Source organism: Lytechinus variegatus, chromosome 14 (assembly GCF_018143015.1).
Source record: "Lytechinus variegatus isolate NC3 chromosome 14, Lvar_3.0, whole genome shotgun sequence".
In the NCBI taxonomy this organism is placed as follows: domain Eukaryota; kingdom Metazoa; phylum Echinodermata; class Echinoidea; order Temnopleuroida; family Toxopneustidae; genus Lytechinus; species Lytechinus variegatus.
In genome coordinates, this window is record NC_054753.1 from 5,459,236 (window position 1) to 5,482,690 (window position 23,455).

General features: G+C 36.9%; 2 protein-coding genes across 2 annotated transcripts; both read left to right on the plus strand.

The window, feature by feature from the left end:
• Positions 1-4,290: 4,290 nt before the first annotated feature.
• On the plus strand, positions 4,291-10,542 carry LOC121427779 (mucin-5AC-like). The gene is made up of 8 exons (XM_041624338.1): positions 4,291-5,807; positions 6,149-6,250; positions 6,555-6,682; positions 6,881-7,103; positions 8,269-8,409; positions 8,898-8,960; positions 9,409-9,560; positions 9,954-10,542. The coding sequence occupies exons 1-8, from the start codon at positions 4,457-4,459 to the stop codon at positions 10,038-10,040; spliced, it is 2,247 nt and encodes a 748-aa protein (XP_041480272.1). The 5' UTR covers positions 4,291-4,456; the 3' UTR covers positions 10,041-10,542.
• A 2,087-nt stretch (positions 10,543-12,629) lies between these two features.
• Positions 12,630-20,757, plus strand: LOC121427565 (sushi, von Willebrand factor type A, EGF and pentraxin domain-containing protein 1-like). The gene is made up of 5 exons (XM_041624019.1): positions 12,630-12,888; positions 14,689-14,868; positions 17,962-18,165; positions 18,661-18,852; positions 19,702-20,757. Exons 1-5 carry the CDS (start codon positions 12,825-12,827, stop codon positions 19,902-19,904), a joined length of 843 nt encoding a protein of 280 aa, XP_041479953.1. The 5' UTR covers positions 12,630-12,824; the 3' UTR covers positions 19,905-20,757.
• The last annotated feature ends 2,698 nt before the right edge of the window (positions 20,758-23,455 follow it).

A 23,455-nucleotide genomic window follows, 5' to 3' on the forward strand; every position in this document is an offset into this window, starting at 1 on the left:
TCTACTCTCGACAGTGTCAGGGCCGAGAGTGAACGCATCCTAGGTCAGAATCCGACTATCAATGGGCTATCTTTCCGGTTCACCCTTGATGATGAATCAGTTCTTGTTTCAGGTGGGTGACTAGAAATCCACTGGACTGGGATCGGCTTTTGTGTCTTCTTACGCCTTCCCAGCAAGTTGCTTTTTTTTTCAATACGCGATCAAAATAAATTATCGTGAGTTAGAACATGTTCTGCTCCGTACATCATTAAAGTTATTACACCGGCAACCAATGGTGAGAAAATTAATGAGAAGCCTGAAGACCACTTACACAAAATGACATAAAGAAAGACAACGGACTCTCTTGGTAAGTTACATCCCTTCGAGTTAATGACAATGTCGCGTAAAGTAATGCAGGAAACGGGCACATACATATCATGTACACAGCCAATATAGTTATTGAAGTATAGACTTCAATTAATACACGCTAAGGCGATGGCCATATTTTGGTTATGATTAAACATTCGTAGAATATTCTTGAGGTACATATATGCATAAATTATAGATTGATCATTGTTTTTTATAGAGCCATGCGACGTTCCTGATCTTCACGAGGCCATCGACTTAGATTCTTCAAATGAGCCTCTTGAAAATGCCTGGTACCCAGACAGTACTGTCTTCACTCTATCATGCAGAGAGGAAGGCTATGTGATTGATGGACCAACTGAGCTCATATGCAATCAAGGTGCTTTGTTACCTGAGGAGGAACCAATCTGTACAGGTAAGCATATCGCGTTCGTCGAGAGCATGAAAGTAAATTTGATGTGAACCTAATTGGATTGGCAATAAAGACAAATGGCAACTCCATGTACACATTATGTACTCGTATGCTTTAATTTGTATCAGGGTGATAGCTCATAACAGTATATAGTTCTCTCGAAGGTCTTAAAGCGCAACTGGTGACCGATATCCAGTGTACTGAAAATTCATTTGAAATAAAACCGAGGACTTATTTGATTAACTCTCCATATGATAAGTATTAGACTTTTTCTCTCTCGTTTCACCTTTGCGCATTGAGAATTTAGATATAAATGGATTTGGCACCTTAAGAATCACATTTGTTATTATTGATATTATTATGTCAGATTCCCAATCATGACAATATTTCCATCGGCTAAAGTTGAAATATAATCCATGGAGATTAAAAACTATCAAGCGTACATGAATCTCAGTCTCAAATGCTTTCTAAATTGTATCTGTTTGGTAATACTTGAATATAAACTCATGCAATTCGTCAGTCATCTTTTTCCAAGTAGTATTTTACTTTACATTTCTGTACATTTTGATAATTTCATGATGTCTATACTAATTTGAGTTGAAACGGTACACCAAGCTAAATGGTATTTGACTGTATTTGGTTGTATCATCAGAAAAACAAACTACGCCAACAGTTGGGACTACTGAAAATTTGCTTACGACGATATCGACAAATACTGCTGCTGACACGACAGATAGGATTGAGACAACATTAATAGATGAGATGACTGATCGCACATCAACGGAACAAACGATATCACCAGATAAAACTGCCGAGACCACACAAATGAAGCAGATGACAACAGATTCAATAACTGATACGACCGAAGTGGTGCAGACATCATTAACAGATACAACGAGGGATATTACTGATGCTTTTGTTACACCATCATATATTACAATTGATACAGAAGGTACACTGACATCATCAACTAATGAAGTGACTCGGACTACACAGTTAACACAGATGGAAACAGATGATTTGGCTGATAGTACAGAAAGAACACAGACGAAATCAACAGACACAAAAGATGTGACCACAGAAATGACACGGAGAACAACAGATTTACCAACTGATAATACCATGGAAACGACACAGACGATTCCAACAAATATGGTATCTGATACTACAAAAATTATACAAACGACAACAATAAATGAAATTTATTATTCTACAGATAGGTCACAGACGGTACCAACGGACACGTTAACTGATACCACAGAGAAAATAGAGACACCGTCAACAGAAGTAAGAGCTCATACCACAGAAATCGAAAAGACAATATCAACTGTTCAGGACGGACATACTACAGAGATAGCACAGTCCACACCGGTCGACAAAATAGCTGGTAGCACAGAAATGACACAGTCAACAATAATAAACACGATATCTGATAAAACAGAAATGCCAACGGATGTCAAAACTGATACTACGAAAATGGCACATACGATACTAACCTTTACGGGAGATGATACCACAGTAGAATCACAGACGACATCAACAGACGAAATACCTGATACTACAGAAATGACACAGACAACATTGACAGTCATGATTTCTGATACCACGACAACAATAATACAAACGACATCAACAGCTGACAGAGCTCATACCACAGAAATGACCGAGACGACAGTACCCGTTACGGAAGGGGAAACTACAGAAATGAAACAGACAACAGCAACCGATGAAATAGATGCTTGCACAGAAATGACACAAACAACATCACAAGACACGATATCTGATACAACAGAAATGCCAACGGATGTCAAAACTGATACTACAAAAATGGCACATACGATACTAACCTTAACGGGAGATGATACCACAGTAGAATCACAGACGACATCAACAGAAGAAATACCTGATACTACAGAAATGACACAGACGACATTGACAGTCATGATTTCTGATACCACGACAACAATAATACAAACGACATCAACAGCTGACAGAGCTCATACCACAGAAATGACCGAGACGACAGTACCCGTTACGGAAGGGGAAACTACAGAAATGAAACAGACAACAGCAACCGATGAAATAGATGCTTGCACAGAAATGACACAAACAACATCACAAGACACGATATCTGATACAACAGAAATGCCAACGGATGTCAAAACTGATACTACAAAATTGGCACATACGATACTAACCTTTACGGGAGATGATACCACAGTAGAATCACAGACGACATCAACAGACGAAATACCTGATACTACAGAAATGACACAGACAACATTGACAGTCATGATTTCTGATACCGCAACAACAATAATACAAACGACATCAACAGATGAGAGAGCTCTTACCAAAGACATGACAAAGGCGATGCTAACCATTACGGAGGGTGTTACTACACAAACAGCACAGACCAGACCAACATACGAAAAAGCTGATCCCACAGAAATGACGCAGACAGCATTGGTAGACAAGGTATCTGACACCACAAAAATAACGACGATGACAGCATCCGAAGAAGCAACTTATAATCCAGGGATGACAGACAATATGATAACAAACAAGATAACTGATCACACAAATATGGAACATACAACATCAGCAAGTCAAATGGTTGATACCACAGAAGTGCTAAAGACGACATTAATGGACAGGATAGCAGAGAGCACAGGCATTACACAAATAACATCAATACACCAAACAACCGATACCATAGAAATAACACAGAAGATCTCATCAGATACAGTAACGGATACTACAGATGTAACGCACATGATCTCAACAGACATGATAGGCGATACTACACAAATAACACAGACAACATATCGGAGTGAAATGCCTGTCGATCCATCTTTGTCAACCACAAGCCTCAGTTCTACGGCTTATGAGACTTTAGAACCACATGTCACCGTTTCCCCGCAACAGAGGCCGACTTCACAAGAATCTATTTTTACAACCTCATATTCATCAGATGCTACTACTTCTGCTGTCTCATCTACTTCTTCAGAAGATGCTGGGTCATACAATACAGTTGGATATGACAAAACCGAGGCCCTATCTTCACCATTTGCAACAAAAGCAGCAGAAATGACCTCGTCTGAATTGATTTCAAGTGGTATTGTATTGACCAATGATGGAACATTTACATCACCAGCGACTTCAGTAAATAGCAATACAATGGATCTGAAACCCACCGATGTAAATCCTACAAATGGAAACTCAAGATCAGGCAGTACAATTTCCTTTACATCAGAATATATAGACGTGCCTTCAAGAACTTCCGATGTCAGCGAGCCTAATCAGCCTGTGACTGCTACCCCCATCTCTTCAGATACAACCTCTGATGGGAAATACCTAATGAGTACTAGTGCACAGCATGTGCCATCATTCTCTACATCAGAAGACACTGGAGCTACACAGGGGATATACACACTTGTTGATGTAACTATAGCCAGCACGGATGAAGGGGTCACGACATTTGACATTGAACAAACTGTACGATATTTAACTACATTGCCTGGATTTGAGTCAACATCAAGCCAATCCACAGTCGCAGGGACCGTTTTGGAAACTGATCCACAAACTACCTTTGATTCGATCCCTGACGATCAACTTACTACCCAACAGACACCAGTTTGGAGAACCTCCCCAACACTTACAAATTACGATATAGGTGTGACATCAACCTCTACCTACATGGTTACTGATTTCGAAGAAACTACCGAAAATAAAGAATCGATAATCACAACTAGGAGAGATCTTGGTGCAGACGAAACGACAACGGTGAATCTACTTAGTACAGAATACTCATCCCTACCGTTTACTATCGGTTATCATACGGATGAAGCCTTTCAAACCGATTCAGCCAGGACGGTAACAAAGAACCAGGTAACTGTTGATACCGATGATATGACGTCCACTATAAAAATGAGTGATAATACTGCCACAACTGTTCAAGATAGTTTTACTTCAGACGAACACTCAACATCAGAATTATCCATTTTTTCAAGGACAGCATCAACAGAGGGGGCTGTTTTTGAAACTGAAACATTTGCGAGCAGGTCTTCTGAAAAACTTGGGACCAGTCAAATCAGTGATAAAATAACAGGTAATGATTTTCCATTTTCGAGTACCGCAACTCCAATAAACATGATAACAGATGAAACGACAACCTTAAGGACTATAACTTCAACAGAATACAGTTCTGATGCATTATCCTCTGGGACAGTTTCCACGCTAAATCCTCTCACAGATAAAGCAACGACTAAACTACAAGACGTATCTACCTGGAAGAGCACTGAAGGGGTATTTCAAACAGAAGAGGATTTTTCCTCGCAGGCCTTGACCATAAATGATGACAGTACGACAGATTCATCAACATCAAAGCCAATAAATGATCTTACGACCCTCATGATAACAACAACTGCAGACGATATGCATCCAACGACCAGAAAGTCATTTTCAGAAGAATACGTGACGTCAGATATGACTGTCTCAATAAAAACATCGGAACCATCAAGCACCGACCATTCGTTTTCAGATTTTGGCACCACCGAGACAGACCAGACAGTAGGCGAGTACACTACAACAGGATCCTCAGCCCTTATAACTTCCCCTACATTTGCTTTAACGATGGAAACTACGATAGGGCATACCCCGTCAGAGTCTTCCACTACAACATCTATTACTGATTCCCCATCTGTTCCAACGCTAACCTACGCAGAGACGATATACACAACGCCTATAACCAGTGGCGCCGTGAAATCTACGACGTTTCTGGAAACTCGTGGTCTCTTAACAGATGGTCTTTCCAGTGATTATACCGAATCATTGGAAACATCGTCTGGTATACATGTGACAGGAAATGCCTTTACAGAAACTACATATCAAAGAGTGGCGACTGACGAGTCTACCACCTACTCGGAAGGAGCGTCCCTTGAGATTACGAGTATATCAGTTCACACAACCCAAACCGAAGATGCTCATGTGTCAACAATCACAACTGAAGCAACGGAACAGAATCCTACCACTCACACGCGTACCAAGGGTATGTGTTTACAAACATATTCAAATCAAATTTGAACCATACACATTCTTATTACATTGTGTAAATATTTATTCTTGTTGTAGAGTAGGCATATGACATAAAGTTGTTGTCAAATTATGAATGAAATTGTCTTTACTGCAAATCGATAACGTCCTTCCAATACGTCTGACATCGAATCAATAATGCATAGGTTCCCACAATACCCTTCACAATTCCTGCATTATGTTCGTGCATGGATTTCCCTTTGACGTTTAACATTATGAAGATTATAGTATTCTCATCATGGTTATGCTGGCCTAATAAAATAACTTATGACATAATAATTAAACATCACATTTCAGAGCCATGTGAGAGCTGTAATCAAGAAACGGAGACCTGCGTAGACGGACGATGTGAATGCCGACCTAGTACCTACCGAACGCACGTCAACTATCAATGTTCAGGTGATTGTCGGGAGGGGAAGTTATATGTAGTTTAGAAGAAGCAAATGCAATGATATTTCATGGTGTTTAGAATATGAAACAAAATATTATTTCAAATTATTAATGGTATTAATAAGGAGCCATTTGTCTTCATTCAGCATTCCCTTTCTCCTCTTTGTTTTCTTTGATACTGTGTGCGGAAGATCTCTATTGGTGGTGTTTATAAGCTTATCCATCAAGCTCTCTTATCTAATTTTTATTTCTTCATAATTGATGATCGGATTGAAATCACTTGTTCAGGCTGCATTCATTATCATTTCTACAGGTACAAGATCATTCACCTTTACGTTCAGAATATTTTTAATCGATAATGATCAAGCTCTTTACACCGACGACCTTCGCGATAAACAGAGTTCAGCCTTTCAACTTCTTCAAACAGATCTTGTCAAGTCGGTAAGGTGGGATATCAGTAATTTTGAAATCAATAGAATTTACGATCATTTGAAAATAAATGTGAGCATTTTAGGAGAATGTTCGCTGCGATGTGCCGAAAATAAATATAAATGTAATCGATCCCTCGTAAATATCAATATCATTATTATTCAACATTTGTATTGTTGTTGTAATTTTTTTCATCTTGTCTGCATTCAGATAAATTCCGTGTTTGAGGGGATGACGAGCTTTCTTGGATCAGAAGTATTCTCTTTCCAGTCTGGAAGCATCATCGTTACATCTCTGGTTTACTTTGAACAAAACTCGCCCGTCACCAATGATAGTCTGTCGAATCATATTAATAATGTCATGGAATCCAATAGATTCATAATCAACAATAACTCCTCGTATACGCTAGACGCAAGTTCCATTGTTGTTGAACGTAAGTATATGAACATGATGCATAGGATAATTACAACGATCTTGATAATGAGTGAGTTATTGCTCGGAAATAGCCTGGCCAAGAATATAGCACCCTCAAACAAATAATTCACCGAATATCTTGGCACATCCAATCCAAAGTAAATAGATAAATATTTCTAAACCCAACACCCCCTTATGATATTATTGATATTGTATCTGTACACTGTAAAAACTGTGGTGTTAATAAAGGACCACACCCTGAGGTGTTAAAATTACACCCTAACGATTGAACATAACACCAAAGAGTGAAAATGTAACAACCAAAGGTGTTGTAATATACCTATAGGTGTAAAACTAACACCACCAATTTAACACCGGTGTGGAATAACTGGTGTGGTCCTCTATGTACACCGGTTAACACCACAGTTTTTGCTGTGTATAAACCTTGATAATAAAAGGAGTTGTGCTTACGATGACATTAAAAACGTCATGTCTTAAACTATCATTCCAAATACTGTCGATCCCCTTGGAAGGGTAATGAATGGCTTTGGGGATGGTGGTTAGGAGTGATGAATCATATATAATTTATTCACAACGAGTTCCAATAAGGATTAATGATAAAGGATTTGTATTGCGCGCGCAGCAACCTTGCTATGTGCTCAAGGCGCTCCTACGTGCGCAACCCTGCTAAGCTACTTGTAGTTTATCTACCGATTCTGGTGCGCTCAGCTTTTCTAGGAATTACTTCCTGCCGGTACCTTTACCTCACCTGGGTGGTTTTTCATAAAGCTGTTCGTAAAGTTACGCACAACGACTGGGACATGTTCTCATCCATAAGTCAGCTACATAGTATAATATCTATAGCACAAGAAAGGGTTACCAGTCGTGCGTAAAGTCATTCGTAACTTACAGACCGCTTTATGAAACGGGTCCCTGGCTTGAGTGCAGCACAATGTTGGCACATTTCTGGCTGAAGGAAAACACGTCATGGCTTGGAATCGAACCCACGTCCTTCAGATTAATAATACTAGGCATTTGTATAGCGCCATCTATCTAAGATTGAAAGACGAGAGTCTAGACCAAGACCCCCCAATATTTTTCACCGAAACTTCTTTATTCGTAATTGATTATTAAATGTTAACTTCTGTTATCATGTTTTTGCCATTGATTTTTCTTTCATTCAGCAACGAACGAATGCTTTTTAGGAATAGATGATTGTTCTCAGTTTGCGACATGTTCTGATATGAACGAGGATGGCTTTAATTGCACGTGTATTGAAGGCTATACTTCAACGTCTATCACACCTGGTTTGCTGTGTACGATAGGTATGTCCTAAAACAAAGTATGTATTTCACTTCATCTAATTGGTGTTATTACTTACACATGCTAAGATAACTCGTATCAAATGTATGCCCTTCACATGACAATGGGTACATTTGAGTGTTTTTAACGAACACACGATGTTCCTCGTTAAATAATTTAAAGAACTATCTCTGACGTTTCCACTGTTTTTTTTGTATTCACTGGATATCTTTGCTTATGACCAAGTCAACACTGAAAGAAATCGATTTCCGTAGGCCTTTCAGAGTATAATGCATATCAATCATTATATTTCAAGAATGTCACATTTTATTCAAACCGTTCTTTAAAGTCAGTCCTCCCTGGGGTACTCATTTAAAAGATCATGTAAATTGACCGAAGTACGTAGCTAATATTCTTTGAAATGTGAAAAGTGAGATTATGTCGTGGTTAAAATGATGTCAGATTTCGACTTGTACTGATATTCCCTTTTAATATATTTTGATTTGTTTAGAAGTAACAACTCCTACAACTCCAACGACTACCGAAGAGGCCAAGAGTAACCAACCAACTATAGGTAATATTGACTTATATTATAAGAGAAACACCGAAGTCAGCAAAGAACTGATTTTTTTCCATTCATCATAAAACAACTTTTTTCCTGGTTAATCTTTTAGCTAAAAGCATGTAAGGTTTAAGAGATCTCTTTACCCTAGAAAAAATAAATTATCATAAAAAGCTGAAAGTCACAAGATATGCATTGCTTTCAGTCAAAACTTAAATACATGTATCTATTACAAAATCACCGTTACACGTTTTAGGAAGAGATGGGGTATTGAAATGATAAGAACGAGGCAGTTTGAAACCTGTAAAACAAGATAACAAATAAACAAAAATGAACTTACTTGTCCACGGACTATTTCTATTTTATTGTTATTTTTATTTTATTGTCTAATATCTGTATAAAATTATTTTTTTTGCTTTACTTGTTGTAATTTCTCGTTGCCCATTATCATTTCTTTCAGCAACATGGATTTTGATAGCAGTTTCGGCCGCTGGTGGCGCTATCATTATCATTCTGCTAGTGTCACTTTTCTGTGTAATCAGGAAAACAAGCAGAAGAAAGATAACACACCCAGAAGATACGATGGTTGTACCAAAAGATAAAAAGGAAAAGGTAAAAAACTACAATTTGGGCTCACTAAACCGTACGTTGTAAAATATTTATTGTCAAGTAATTAAGTATATGGAATCCTTCGATCATTAATATTTGGGAAAGTAATAAAAGACATTCATATTAATATAATAATTTATATTATTTTTAGTAGTGTTAGTAGTAGTAGCAGTGGTAATAGTAGTGGAAAAGTAGTAGTAGTAGTAGTAGTAGTAGTAGTATTAATAGTACTATTTTTTTGTTATTTCTATAATATTTTATTTTTTATTAACATCATTCATTGTTGATGTTTTCATTTTTACAAAACATGATTAATATTGATGCAATTATTACCGTTTTATTCCTCCTTCCCTGCCCACTCATCTATTTTTTCCTCTACATTCGTTCTTCATTTAGTTGGAGGCCTATCGCGGCTACTACACGTCTTTTAACGAATCAATTGACGAGTCAACAGCAGATTCTGTCGAGGATACAGCATTATGAGGCATCTGAATCATCAGTTCACAGTCGAGCAGACTAACAGATGAAGCGAACTGTATGTAGTCTTTCATTCACTGTGCCATTACTACCTGGTCATTTGATTTGAACTGAACTGGTTTATCAAAAACAGCATCGAACAGGCAGCTCGCAGGCTGACGATGTTCAATTTACAAACAAATATCAAAAGGAATGTACATTTGAGATAACTGTTTACAATACAGTGAATAAGTTATCTTACAACTTTACAAGTACAGAAGAGCTAAGTTGAGTAGTGAACAAGTGTGATATCATTCCATTGGGTCTCAGAATGTTGCATTATGGGTTGGAAACCTGGCCAGACTTGAAAAGGCAGCTGGTTCGTATCTGCTTTAAATACTATCCTGACGGTATGAAAATGATGAAATGAAATATATTGTTTTATTGTTAATAGATTGTATCGTAATAATGTGTGACATAAAAATATAATGCCTTGTCACGTTTTCAACCGTAATGACTCGATACTGTTGTTATATTATTTATGTTTAAAAACAGTGCAAAATTTATTTGATATGAAACGAAACGTACATGTATACGGCTACTACTTTTGATTTGGGTTTTTTCACTCTCATGAATGTAAACTAAAATTGTATGACATTTGTGTTCTTCGGTTACACTTCGTAATTCCGAAGGTTCGTATTTCCGAAAGTTCTTTATTCCGAAGGTTCGTAATTCCGAAACACGTAAATTGCCTATACCTCGATGTTCGTTAATCCGAAAACGTAAAAGGGTTCGTTAATCCGAACATTTGTGGCGTTATTCCAAAGGTTCGATAATCCGAAAACGAAATCAGGTTCGATGTTCCGAAGGTTCTTTAGTCCGAAAACGAAATAAGGTTTCGTTGTTCCGAAGGTTCGTTAATCCGAAAACAAAATAAGGTTCGTTAATCATTACCTTTTCGGACTAACGAACCTTCAGAATTACGAACCTCATTTCGTTTTCGGACTAACGAACCTTCGGAATATCCGAACCTTCGGAATAACGACGGAAGCTTCGGAATTACGAATGTATGCGGTGTTCTTCTGCCAAAGGACTTGGCTCTCTTCATATTACGATGAACGTTAATTTATACAGAAGTATCGTAATTACATGTATAAATTAATTGGGTTTTTTTTTGTGTTATTCCATGTAGAGACCAGCCAATGTGGAGAACCTCTCGACAAAATTTTCAATTCTTTTAGGTGATCCCCAGGCATTGGCTGGTGCTCATATTTTTTTTATTTCTTTTGTAATGTTTTTATTGCTGTCATGTTTTCTTGCCTGGAAATGAGATATATAAATTTAGAAAATGAATAGAAATAAAAAAATGATTTGCGGGCCGTGGACCTACTATTGTTGCAGTGGGTTAATGAATTAACCAAGACGAGCCAAGGCAGCTTGATCAATTTGTTAAATAGCCAATATAATTTGAAGAACAGAATGACAGCAAGTATCTTAAACGTTTAAACGGAGAGGCATTGTTTCCAAAATTTCTGATTGAATCGTATACATGTACGTTAGATTTTTATATTGTCTGAGCATCATTTTCTATTCAATCGGTTACACATTATGACTTTTTAATTAAGTTTTAATGTTCTTCAAACCAAAATTGTTTCAATATAGTACAATATATTTGTCCGTTGCAAATGTATGTTTTGACTATCATACATTTCCTTAGATTTGAAAAAAAATATGAAAACCACTTAAAGCGCTACACTTGCTTTTATTTTTTTTCGATAGCGACATTTTGCTTTTTAAGATTTTAAAATTGATTTAATAAATGAATGAACAAAATAAAAACATAGCTTTCCATTTCTTTGCATTTTGAAAAGAATAATGATCATACAAAAGATATAATAAAGTACAGTGTGTATGTGTCTTTTAACGATTTAATGTTTAGAGGGGCGAATTCAGCGTACCCACATTATACTGTAAAGTGTAAACGATAGTTAAATGATATTAATCTACCCATACTCCTCGAGTTGATAGAAAAAGTGGCGGATATAGAATTGATGAAATATAATTTAGAATAAATTTTCAAATTAATGAGTTACATATATATTTCTTTAACAACATGCATTGCCGTCATTCGTGTCAAAGGTATTAGGTATGTCAGCATGATTAAAATCATATATCATTTGTTTTGAAAGTTTAAGGTTTCACTCGCATACTTTTACCGCTTGGTTTCGATAGGCTCTGTACGTCATTTTATTTCAGAGGCTGATCCATGATCTTCCGAGGGGTGGGGGATTTTCTTTAAAGAATTCACACATGCGAATGTACAAAATTTTCCACTAGAAATATGTTTCAGGTTCCCAAATCCTTCAGTGATCTATTTATATTTTTGTATTGATTTTTACGACGCTTACGACACGTATTAAATAGAAATCAAAGTCTCTCCATTGTTTCTAACACATAAGGGGTGGGTAATGGTTGAGTAAATTTGCCTATTTTCTCGTCATAGAGCAAACAAGAATATTCAATTAATCCACACGTCGGGGTGACCATGTTGATCTTTGAACTTCTCCCTTGTTTTGTTTGTAGTCGCGTTAACCATTAATCTTTCCATTAAATACCTCGCCCGTTCAATAGTATGATACTGTTTCTTTTTCTATTTTTATTATCTATGCCGATACAAATATCAATACGAACATAAAAATGCATCCGGCTATATCCGCCCTTTGACCTGCCTCTGAGTCAGGAAAAACATCAAGTGGACAATAATTTCATTTTGCGAATATCAATGCAATAGTACAGGAATTATCATTTACCATGGAGCTAAATCTATTTATCGCATTCTTCACTCTTTCAATCGCTTTGGGATCGCCTGTACCAGGTAAGAAATTTACGAATCTGTTTTATCTGGTTGTATTCTTTAAAAAAAAGTAGAATATAGTCTGCACTGGATCAAAACGTGATGATTTTGCTTGCTTATGGTGGCATTGCAAATGTCTTTACACATGGGCTTCTTGTTTTTTTTATGTAATTTGATCAGGTTTCATTCATAGTCTTTGCATACCCTGGTATAATCTATATTCGATAATTAAAAATTGCAATGTATACTGAGCAAAGGGTTGTTGTTTACTATTGTCCTAAAATATCAGTCTGAATAGCACTCAACTTAATGCTTCCAATCAAATCTATGTTCATTTTCTACACTTTTGTCATGGCGATCATATGGGTAACAATGTAAACGATGCCTATTTTATTCATCATTTTTCACGTCTGTATGTGTGATTTTCTTATAACATTTGTTAAGGGGAGTGGGACAGAATTGGATGGAATAAGGTGAAATTATTTGGCGTAGTACAGAAGTAACATCTTATCACACATAATCTTATCTTACACATAATCAATGTAAACTTAAAGGTCAAGTCCACCCCAGAAAGATGTTGATTTGAATCAATAGAGGAAAACTAGCACAATGCTGAAAATTTCATCAAAATCGGATGTAAAATAAGAAAGTTATGACATTTCAAAGTTTCGCTTATTTTTAACAAAATAGTTACATGAACGAGCCAGTTACATCCAAATGAGAGAGTCGATGATGTCACTCACTCACTATTTCTTTTGTTTTTTATTGTTTGAATTATACAATATTTCATTTTTTACGAATTTGATGATTAGGACCCCCTTGCCTGAAGCACAAAATGTTAAAATAATGAAATTCCAGGTGTTCAGGGAGGTATGAAACTTCATTTCTCATGACAATGACGAGAAAATCAAAATATTTCATATTTCATATAATAAAATACAAAAGAAATAGTGAGTGAGTGATGTCATCAGTTCCCTCATTTGCATACCGACCGAGATGTGCATATAACTGTTTTGTGAAATGAGGCGAAACTTTAAAATGTCATAACTTTCTTATTTTACATCCGATTTTGATGAAATTTTCAGTGTTATGCTTGTTGAATTTTTCTCTTTTTATTCAAATCAAGTTTTTGTTCTTTAACGAAAATGTCTACCACATGTCACAGGACATGCAGGAAGAAAGCAGTTCGCCTGAATAATTGCAATGATATAATATTTGTGTTGCAACATGATTATTTTTGTATTTGTTTATTAAAGATTTTCATAATTCTTCTTAATTCACATCGTTTGTGTTATTTGCCCATGAAAGAAATGTTTTCTCTTCTCATTAAAATTCAATTCCCTTTTAAAACAATTAACATTGGACCCGGGTCCATGAACAAATATGATCTTACCTGGAAGGTCCCTGACAACATTTTAACTGGTAAAGTTGAATCAACGGTATCCCAATGTTTCGACGGCAAACTTGATATAAACCATTTCATGACAACTTATTGGTATTAATATGACAGGTTGCAATGGAATGAACGAATTTGTTTAATAGTATAATTAGTCATTTCAGACGTAGTAGTAGTAGTAGCAGCAGAGATCTCTAGATTTTTAAGTTAGATACGTTGAGAGATATATGAAACATAAAGTTTAGGTTGGCGTGCAGCCTCTACCCTCTCCCCCGGCCTCTTCTTAAACATGTTAAAATAGAAATACACTAGCACAGCACCTATGTAGTAGAAACTTGTGTTCGTGGTTACCCGTTTCCTTTTCAAGTTCCTGTAAAATGTGGAAAGGATAAAATGTAACTTTTCACCTCCTAATATTTTTTCAGAATGTGGACCACCAGAAACGTTACCCAACGTCCTCACCTCTCCCAGCGAAACATCTTACCCGCTTTGGTCGAAAATCACATTATCATGTGATGATGGATACAGTCATGTTGGAAGTCAATACTCATACTGTGTTGAAGCTGGTGTATGGGACCCAAGTCCAGATAATGCTTTGTGCTTGGGTAAGGAAAGTACAGGGGACCGTTTCATGAAAGTTGTCAGCGCTGACAAGCTGTCTTTCTCCAACAGTTACCATAGTACACACTGTTAAAAAACCCGTGATTTTACAGAAAATAAACAGAAGATTTTGCAGAAAGCAATAACAGAATCATTCTGTAAATTCATAAAACAGGAATTTTTCTGCAATTTAACATAACTGGTCTGTTAAAAAAAGGGGAAAAGGGTGTTTTATTCAAGGAAATTTGTAAGATTCCATACACCAAATACCAAATTCCTGTAAGATTACGCAATTCAATAAGATTACAGATGATCTCGAGACTCTGCTGCAGGAACTTCTTTTATTTTATGGATAAATTTTCTAGCAGTGTAACAGTCAGGGGCCAGTGCCTTTCAGCCAATCAAAACCAAGGATTTCACTGAAATTGTCAGCACTGACAATTTAGTCAGCACATGAAACACCCACCAGGTCGATAATAGATGATCTGAGGAGCGTTTCATGAAAGTTGTCAGCGCTGACAAGTTGGCTCTCTCCGACGGTTACCATAGTAACAGTCAGAGGCAAGTGCCTCACAGCCAATCAAAACCAAGGATTTCACTGAAATTGTCAGCACAGATATTTTAGTCAGTGCTGACAACTTTCATGAAACACCCCTCTGATCACGCCAATGAATGAGTTTGTTAAACCCTGCAAAATCTAAATCAACAATAGGAGTGCCTTGAAGGGATGCTCCGAGCTGAATAGATTTACATTTCAAAAAATAGAGTAAAATTGACAAATAAAAATGCTAAAAATTTGATGAAAATCGGATAAAGTACACGAATAGCGAAGTTATTGAATTCTAAAGATTTGCATTCTTCCGGTGAATCAGTTCTAGCCATGTCTTCATGAATGTTCATTAGGTGGAATAGTGATGTCATATCCACACTTGTTCATTTGTATTTCTTCATCTGAAATTCTATAGGTCTATTACAAATTTTCTACAAAGAACAAAGAACAATTGGATTGATAACTGATTAAGTGCATTAGTTATTTCTTGCTGAAACTTATATCATAATAATGGAGACACATCATTTAAAAATTATTTTATGAAAAATGAAACAATTATGATTTCATGCAATAACATAAATAAATGGAAAGTGGTAATGTGTTATTATCAGCCCACCTTAGGAATATTCATGAAGACATGTCGAGAACTGTTTAACCGGAAGAATGCGAATCTTTGAATTTCAATGACGTCGTTATTTGTCATCCGATTTTGATGAGATTTTCAGCGTTTTGCTTTGTGAATTTTACTCTTTTTATTCAGGTAAATATCAGCCCGGAACATTCGACTGGGTTTCCATCAACACTTGGCCCGTAATTTTTCAGGCTTGGAGATAGTTCTTCACATGTTTTAAATATGTTTCATAATGTTCAGCCTCTTTATTTTCTGATATTATTTTCTGTTTGTTGGATTTTTGTCTCACCTGCGAAGCAAAGTGAGACTATAGGCGCCGCTTTTCCGACGGCGACGGCGGCGGCGGTGGCGGCGTCAACATCAAATCTTAACCTGAGGTTAAGTTTTTGAAATGACGTCATAACTTAGAAAGTATATGGACCTAGTTAATAAAACTTGGCCATAAGATTAATCAAGTATTACTGAACATCCTATTAGAGTTTCATGTCACATGACCAAGGTCAAAGGTCATTTAGGGTCAATGAACTTAGACCATGTTGGAGGATTCAACATCGAAATCTTAACCTGAGGTTAAGTTTTTGAAATGACGTCATAACTTAGAAAATATATGGACCTAGTTCATGAAACCTGGACATAAGGTTAATCAAGTATCACTGAACATCCTGCATGAGTTTCACGTCACATGACCAAGGTCAAAGGTCATTTAGGGTCAATGAACTTTGGCCGAATTGGGGATATCTATTGAATTCCCATCATAACTTTGAAATTTTATGGATCTGATTCATGAAACTTAGACATAATAGTAATCAAGCATCACTGAAAATTTTGTGCAAGTTTCAGGTCTCATGATTAAGGTGAAAGGTCATTTAGGGTCAATGAACTTTGGCCGAATCGGGGGTATCTGTTGAATTACCATCATAACTTTGAAAGTTTATTGGTCTAGTTCGTTAAACTTGGACATTAGAGTAATCAAGTATCACTGAACATCCTGTGCGCGTTTCAGGTCACATGACCAAGGTCAAAGGTCAATGAACTTTGGCCGAATTGGGTGTATCTGTTGAATTACCATCATAACTTTGAAAGTTTATGGGTCTGATTCATGAAACTTGTACATAAGAGTAATCAAGTATCACTGAACATTTTGTTCGAGTTTCAGGTCACATGATCAAGGTCAAAGGTCATTTAGGGTCAATGAACTTTGGCCGAATCGGGGAAATCTGTTGAATTACCATCATAACTTTGAAAGTTTATTGGTCTAGTTCGTTAAACTTGGACATTAGAGTAATCAAGTATCACTGAACATCCTGTGCGCATTTCAGGTCACATGACCAAGGTCAAAGGTCAATGAACTTTGGCCGAATTGGGTGTATCTGTTGAATTACCATCATAACTTTGAAAGTTTATGGATCTGATTCATGAAACTTGTACATAAGAGTAATCAAGTATCACTGAACATCTTGTGCGAGTTAGAGTAGTTTTCAAAGTCAGCACTGCTGCTATATTTAACTGCGTGATGCAGGTGAGACGGCCAGAGGCATTCCACTTGTTAAATGTTTTCATGTCTACCTCCGCCTAGCAAGCATAATAGTAGACTAAGTATAAATAGAGATGGGCTACAATACATAGGTCACAAAGAAGTTATGTTTCAAATTCATTGGCCTACGATTAGGATATGTACAACGTATTATGCATTACCCAGAGAAGAAGGTTTTTTGCCAATGGAAGCCTTGTTACGTATCCACCTGCCATCGTCTCTAAGAATGTCACCTTTTCATAACCCCAGTATGCAACATTAGATGTACTCTCAGTGCTTTCTTAGGTCAGCAAATTTGAACGCGCAAAAGGAAGTGCCGTCAATGAACCCATTCCCTCTATTTTTTAGGTTGTATTTGTATTTCTTTTTCTTCCAAAATGAAGCCAATTGTGCTGAACCTGCCGTAGGACCAAATGTGGTGCATTTTCCGTTTGGACGTGACCCGGAATCAACGCAACCTGTGTACAATCATGAGGATGTAATTCAGTACGCATGCGCGGAGGGAAACAGTGCCAACCTCGTGGGACCAAATGAAGCAACATGTGAAAATGGATTATGGGTACCTGCAACAACGCCTTCATGCAATCGTAAGTGGTTTGTTTCTCCATATTAATCATCTTGTCAATTGCCATCTTTGCTACGGTGCATATCGCTTTCATTTTTTCTATCACAAGTATACATTGTGCTAGGACCAATTACTGATTATTTTCCTACGATGATTTCGAGCATGAAACATTATCGGGATTTTTTTTTACTTGCAAAACATGAGATTTTATTATCATTAATAGTAGGCCTAATATTAGCAGCACAGTATTATAAGTGTAGTAGTAATAGTAGTAGTAATAGTAGTATTTTATTGATATCATGATTTTCTAAGTATCATAATTATTATCATAATCATTATTATTAATGTCATTATTATTATTAATTATATTATTATCATCATCATCATTACATCACGCTAAACATCGACTTGAGTCACGTCACTGTCATCGAGCTCTGTTTACCACACTTTCAATGACAAAAAATCACATTAATAGTAATATTCTTTTCTCTCTTTATTTTCAAATTGACCCAACCAGATTGTACACCTCCTCTTGTATCGGATCCAAAGGTCATCAAACTTTCTCCAAATCGGCAAACCTACGCCACCAACGACGAAGTGATTTTATCATGTTCTGATGACGTCAGGTATACAGCTATAGGAACAAACGTTACCTATTGTGAGGAGAACGGCAAGTGGACACCAGACCCTACAAAGATGATGTGCCGTGGTAAGATTTGGAATAAATGATTGGGTGAAAAGGGAGAAACAGGAATACGTTAAACATTTGTATACCTTTTATTGAAAATTAAATAGTATCTATAATCTATAATCTTGTAATTTGTGACTGTTATATCAAGATGTGATTGCTCCTTTCTGAAAAATGAATTAACTTCAATGACCTATATTGCACCGTATACGTGCGGTGATGTAACCTAATTTAGTGATAGCCCTTCGAACACCCCTCCTTTTAAAACTAATACTTGTATATGAACATAATTAAGAAGATTTGTAATCAAACATTTTCTTTCGTCCCAATTTACGCATAAGAACTTGGATTTCACCAGTTGATAGGAGTATAGGAAGCAAAGAAACGCATGGGGCATTATTTAATATTTTTAACAATTCAAATATCTTACTGCATCTGATCTTTCACAGGACATTTGTTTTATGAGATAATTTACCATTCATCTATAAACAGTGAATTAAAAGTTTTTAATAATTTATCCTTGCTAGATTTATTAAAACTTTGCAAACTCCTTTATTTTAATAGCGTATTCTTTGATTTCAGATTTTCAACAAGAAAGTTTTAATAAGGCGAAATACAAAATACTACACTATGAATTTGACTTTCCCACGGAAATGTCGTCGGGGGGAAAGGATCAATGGCATAAAAGTTCTGGATTTTTTTTTATCTAATTTTTTTTTGGGGGAGGTGTTGTTAAGCAAAACAAAAAAAAATCAAGATGGTGTCGGTGAGAGGGCACTCTTTCCAGGTACACAATTTGGTGTACTTCTTTTTGGATGCAGAAAATGAAATGCTCAATGTATTCCACATCTATATGTTTTCATATTACAGAGAACTGCCAGCTCCCAGCCCATGACGCATTGGTCGAGTCACGCCCACTACGGAAGATGAGCGTTGAAGGAGATGCGAAGATTTCCCGATTCAACGCCGTCATTCAAAACTCTTGTCCTACTGGAAAGGTATTGGTTGGACCAACCACGCAGAGATGTGTTCAAGGAAAATGGCTACCCGATCGGAAGGTTGTGTGCACCTAAATCAGGGAGTTGCGTCACGTGGATGTATTCTTAAATTAATGGGGAATGGTTCACAACTCATAATTAATAGCTTTTTACGTTGTCAAAAGTATAACTTCTGGACGATACTATAATGTTGGAAACACAGCATTGCTACTTAAAACTTACTTAAATGCAAAATGGCTAATCTGGTGAGACGAGGGGCCACTCATTTAAATCTTTTGAGAGTGCATTATAGCTGCTTCTAGTCAGAGTGAACAGTGTATGATTAGTCATTTTCACTCCAAAAGGAGCTATGATGCACTCTCAAAAGATGTCAATCCCACTCCAAACCGACTGGTCTCTCGTCTCACTATACATGCTATGAGAGAAGTGTGATTCGGGACTAGATGAGCTCGTTTGCATTCAGAGTATACTTCAAATATTGACTTGAATTTGTTGTAACTCACTTTCTTTTTTTCTTTATTTAAATAATTCATCAAGAATTTTATATAATATCTATAATTAGCCTATATTGATACATGTTTCAGCAGACTAGTATTCACTCATTGACAAGAAAGGTAATTCAAAGGCAATTGATGTCACACAATGTAGTTTATATTGCTGTAAGGGAACCGATATTGCATTCTTTCTTTCTCCAACCTTCTTCTAACTCACTAGTTACTCCATCCTCCCCCCCCCTCTCTCTCTCTCGCTGTATATAGTTTATAAATCACACAATGATTTCCTACCTAATCACTTTAATGTCGTGCATAAAAGTGTATATGTCATGTTTTTACACCACGTATGCTGATTGCTAAAGATTAATTCTTGCTTAGTCGCTACGCTCCCTCGCATATATCATATATGATTCTGTGATGATATCTCATACTATCCTTACATTGTACATTAAGAGGCTTTTTTATAGGAGGAAATTATTTTTTCTGACTTATGATCTTATGATTTTCATTACAGATCGAGCATAATGATCTTTAACAAATAGGAGTAATGCCGAAAATTTGTTAACAAATTGTAATTTCCTCCTATAAAAAAGCCTCTTAATGTACTATCTATTGTCCACGGCGGACGGCATTTAAATATTAATGAGTCAGAAAGAAGAGGATCGGGGGGATTCGTATTCCAGTTCATCGTGGTTTAGCCGTGAACCAGAATAGCCTGGTGGTTGAGTCGCTGCCCGGCAAGCAGTAGATGGCAGGTTCGAATCCCACTGGTTCCAATTTTTTCTGACTTATGATCTTATGATTTTCATTAGAGATCGAGCATACTGATCTTAAACAAATAGGAGTAATGCCGAAAATTTGTGAACAAATTAATTATCCCTACATTGTGCTCATTACTGAGAGTAGAGAGTTTTCGCACTTACTACGGAGCCGCTCTCTACAACCATGGACCACAACGCATCAATATTCATCGACATTTGGAAATGCAAGTCAAATCTCAATAGAGAGCTTATATCGAAAGTTGGTGGACCGGGAACAGCAGCGTGGTGTCTTGACTCTGAACAACGATATATTTGCAATTGTTCGTCCGGTGCAAACCTTCTGATAACGCCGGTCCGCCAACTTAAAAAAAAAGCATCTCAGCTCTCCATTGTGATCTTACTTGCACTTTCAAAGGAACTGGTGCGCTTTAGAGGGCAGCTCCGTAGTAAATGCGAAAACTCTCTAGTCATTTCACGACGATGAAGCGTTCCCAAGTTTCTATTATTTTAATGATATACATGTAGTGCATCGAAGTTTGATATTTCACTTATTTTCTTGTTGTATGAGATAGTACTGTTTAATATGTGGTAATAAAACAAATGAAATTTGAATAACTTGCATTGCGTGCAGTTAGAACATGTTATGCTTTCTTTGTTTGCTTTTTTATTCAAGGGCGTTTTATCGAGTACGCGTGCAGCGCAATGCATACTTACCTGTATGTTATGGAGGTGATATGCATTTATACTTAACTGGATCGGAAATGAGTACATGTATATAAATGAATAAAGATTGATGAGTGAAAGGGATCAAGAAAACGAGAAGAACGATATAGCAAATTGTGTACGAAGGGGGAGGGGTTATATGAGTGAGGAAAGAGGTAGGGGTGGGTAACAAACAGAGCAGATGGATAATGTTAATCGAGGGAGCTCCGGCCCGCGAGCCCAGGAGTCGACCGTGCAAAACGAGGGAGACACTTGGGTAGATTGGGGTCTCAATAGCAATCTTAATAATATTTGGAAACAGAAATTACTCACCACGATTATATGGATGAAGGTCTATCGTGACACCCAAATCCCGACATCGAGGCACAGACTGGAACCTCAAAAAAAAAACACGAAAAGTTCTGTCGCGATACCTCTCCTTTCAAAAAAGAAAGAAAAATAGCTGGTCGAGACCGAGGTTATATTTGAGTGGGTTTTTTGTTCGAGGTTCCAGTCTGTGCCTCGATGTCAGGATTTGTGTGTAACGATAGACCTTCATCCATATAATCGTGGTAAGTGAGTACTTTCTGTTTCCAAATATTATTACGATTACTATTGAGACGACAATCTACCCCAGTCCCGTGTCACCCTCGTTATGCAAAGTCGACTCCTGGGGAGCATTTCATGAAAGGACATGTCAGACGTTTTATCCGACAAGTCCCATTTTATCCGACAGTTTCCATAGTTACAGTGCTTCTCAGCCAATCAAAATCATGGAAAGATGTCAGAGCTGACAACTTGTCGGATGAAAATATTGAGGAAACGCTCCCCAGGGTTCCCTTGGTTAGGATAATATGTATGTGAGTGTACGTGGGGGCGTGTGATTGTGTGAGTGTGGAAGAGAGAGATATATATTGAGTAAATAGGAGAGTAACAGAGAAAGACATGGAGAAAGACTACAAGAGAGATTGTTGTAATGCCCACCAATATCAAACAGGTCCAAATCGTTCGTACTTTGGATGAATACGATTACGGATGATTGTGCACCAAACACTGGTCCAATTTCGTAAAGATTTATAAATAATGGTAAATTAAACACTTTGTTCTTGGATGGTGGTTGAGTTACCACACTGTTAGAAAATTTATCTTTAAAATAAAAGAAGCTCCTGCAGCAGAGTCTCGAGAACACCTGGAATCTTACCAGATCGCGTAATCGTACAGGAAATTGGTATTTGGTGTATGTAACCTTACAAATTTCCTTAAAGAAGACACCCTTTTCCCTTTTTAAACAGACCTGTTCTGTTAAATTGCAGAAAAACTCACAGAATGATTCTGTTATTGTTTTCTGCAAAATCTTTTTTTTTGTAAAATCAAGGGTTTTTCAACAGTGCATGGCATGATGGAAGTTACATAGAAATGCTACTATACAACCGTAAGTCATTTAAGGGCTAAATACTTATGGAAGATGAATGGTGTTTAAAACTTCCATTACGCACATGATACCTTTGACAAAATGTTGCCCCCAAAATGTCTAATTTAGTCACATTAGAGGGGAAAAGGCTAGCTGACAATAAAATTGTAGCCTGTATTGGAACTACTGAAATCTGCGATGTGTTCAGAATTTGGATCGAGTAAAAAAAATGGATGACACTCATTATTCCGAGGTTTC

Bases quoted from the DNA above. Each gene is read 5' to 3' on its own strand.
- LOC121427779 (XM_041624338.1), top strand. From the start codon at position 4,457: ATGGTTACTGATTTCGAAGAAACTACCGAAAATAAAGAATCGATAATC. The intron at 7,104-8,268 runs GTAAGTATATGA...TCTTTCATTCAG, and splicing joins AAGTTCCATTGTTGTTGAAC to CAACGAACGAATGCTTTTTA. The intron at 9,561-9,953 runs GTAAAAAACTAC...TTCTTCATTTAG, and splicing joins CAAAAGATAAAAAGGAAAAG to TTGGAGGCCTATCGCGGCTA.
- LOC121427565 (XM_041624019.1), top strand. From the start codon at position 12,825: ATGGAGCTAAATCTATTTATCGCATTCTTCACTCTTTCAATCGCTTTG. The intron at 12,889-14,688 runs GTAAGAAATTTA...ATATTTTTTCAG, and splicing joins TTTGGGATCGCCTGTACCAG to AATGTGGACCACCAGAAACG. The intron at 18,166-18,660 runs GTAAGTGGTTTG...TGACCCAACCAG, and splicing joins AACAACGCCTTCATGCAATC to ATTGTACACCTCCTCTTGTA.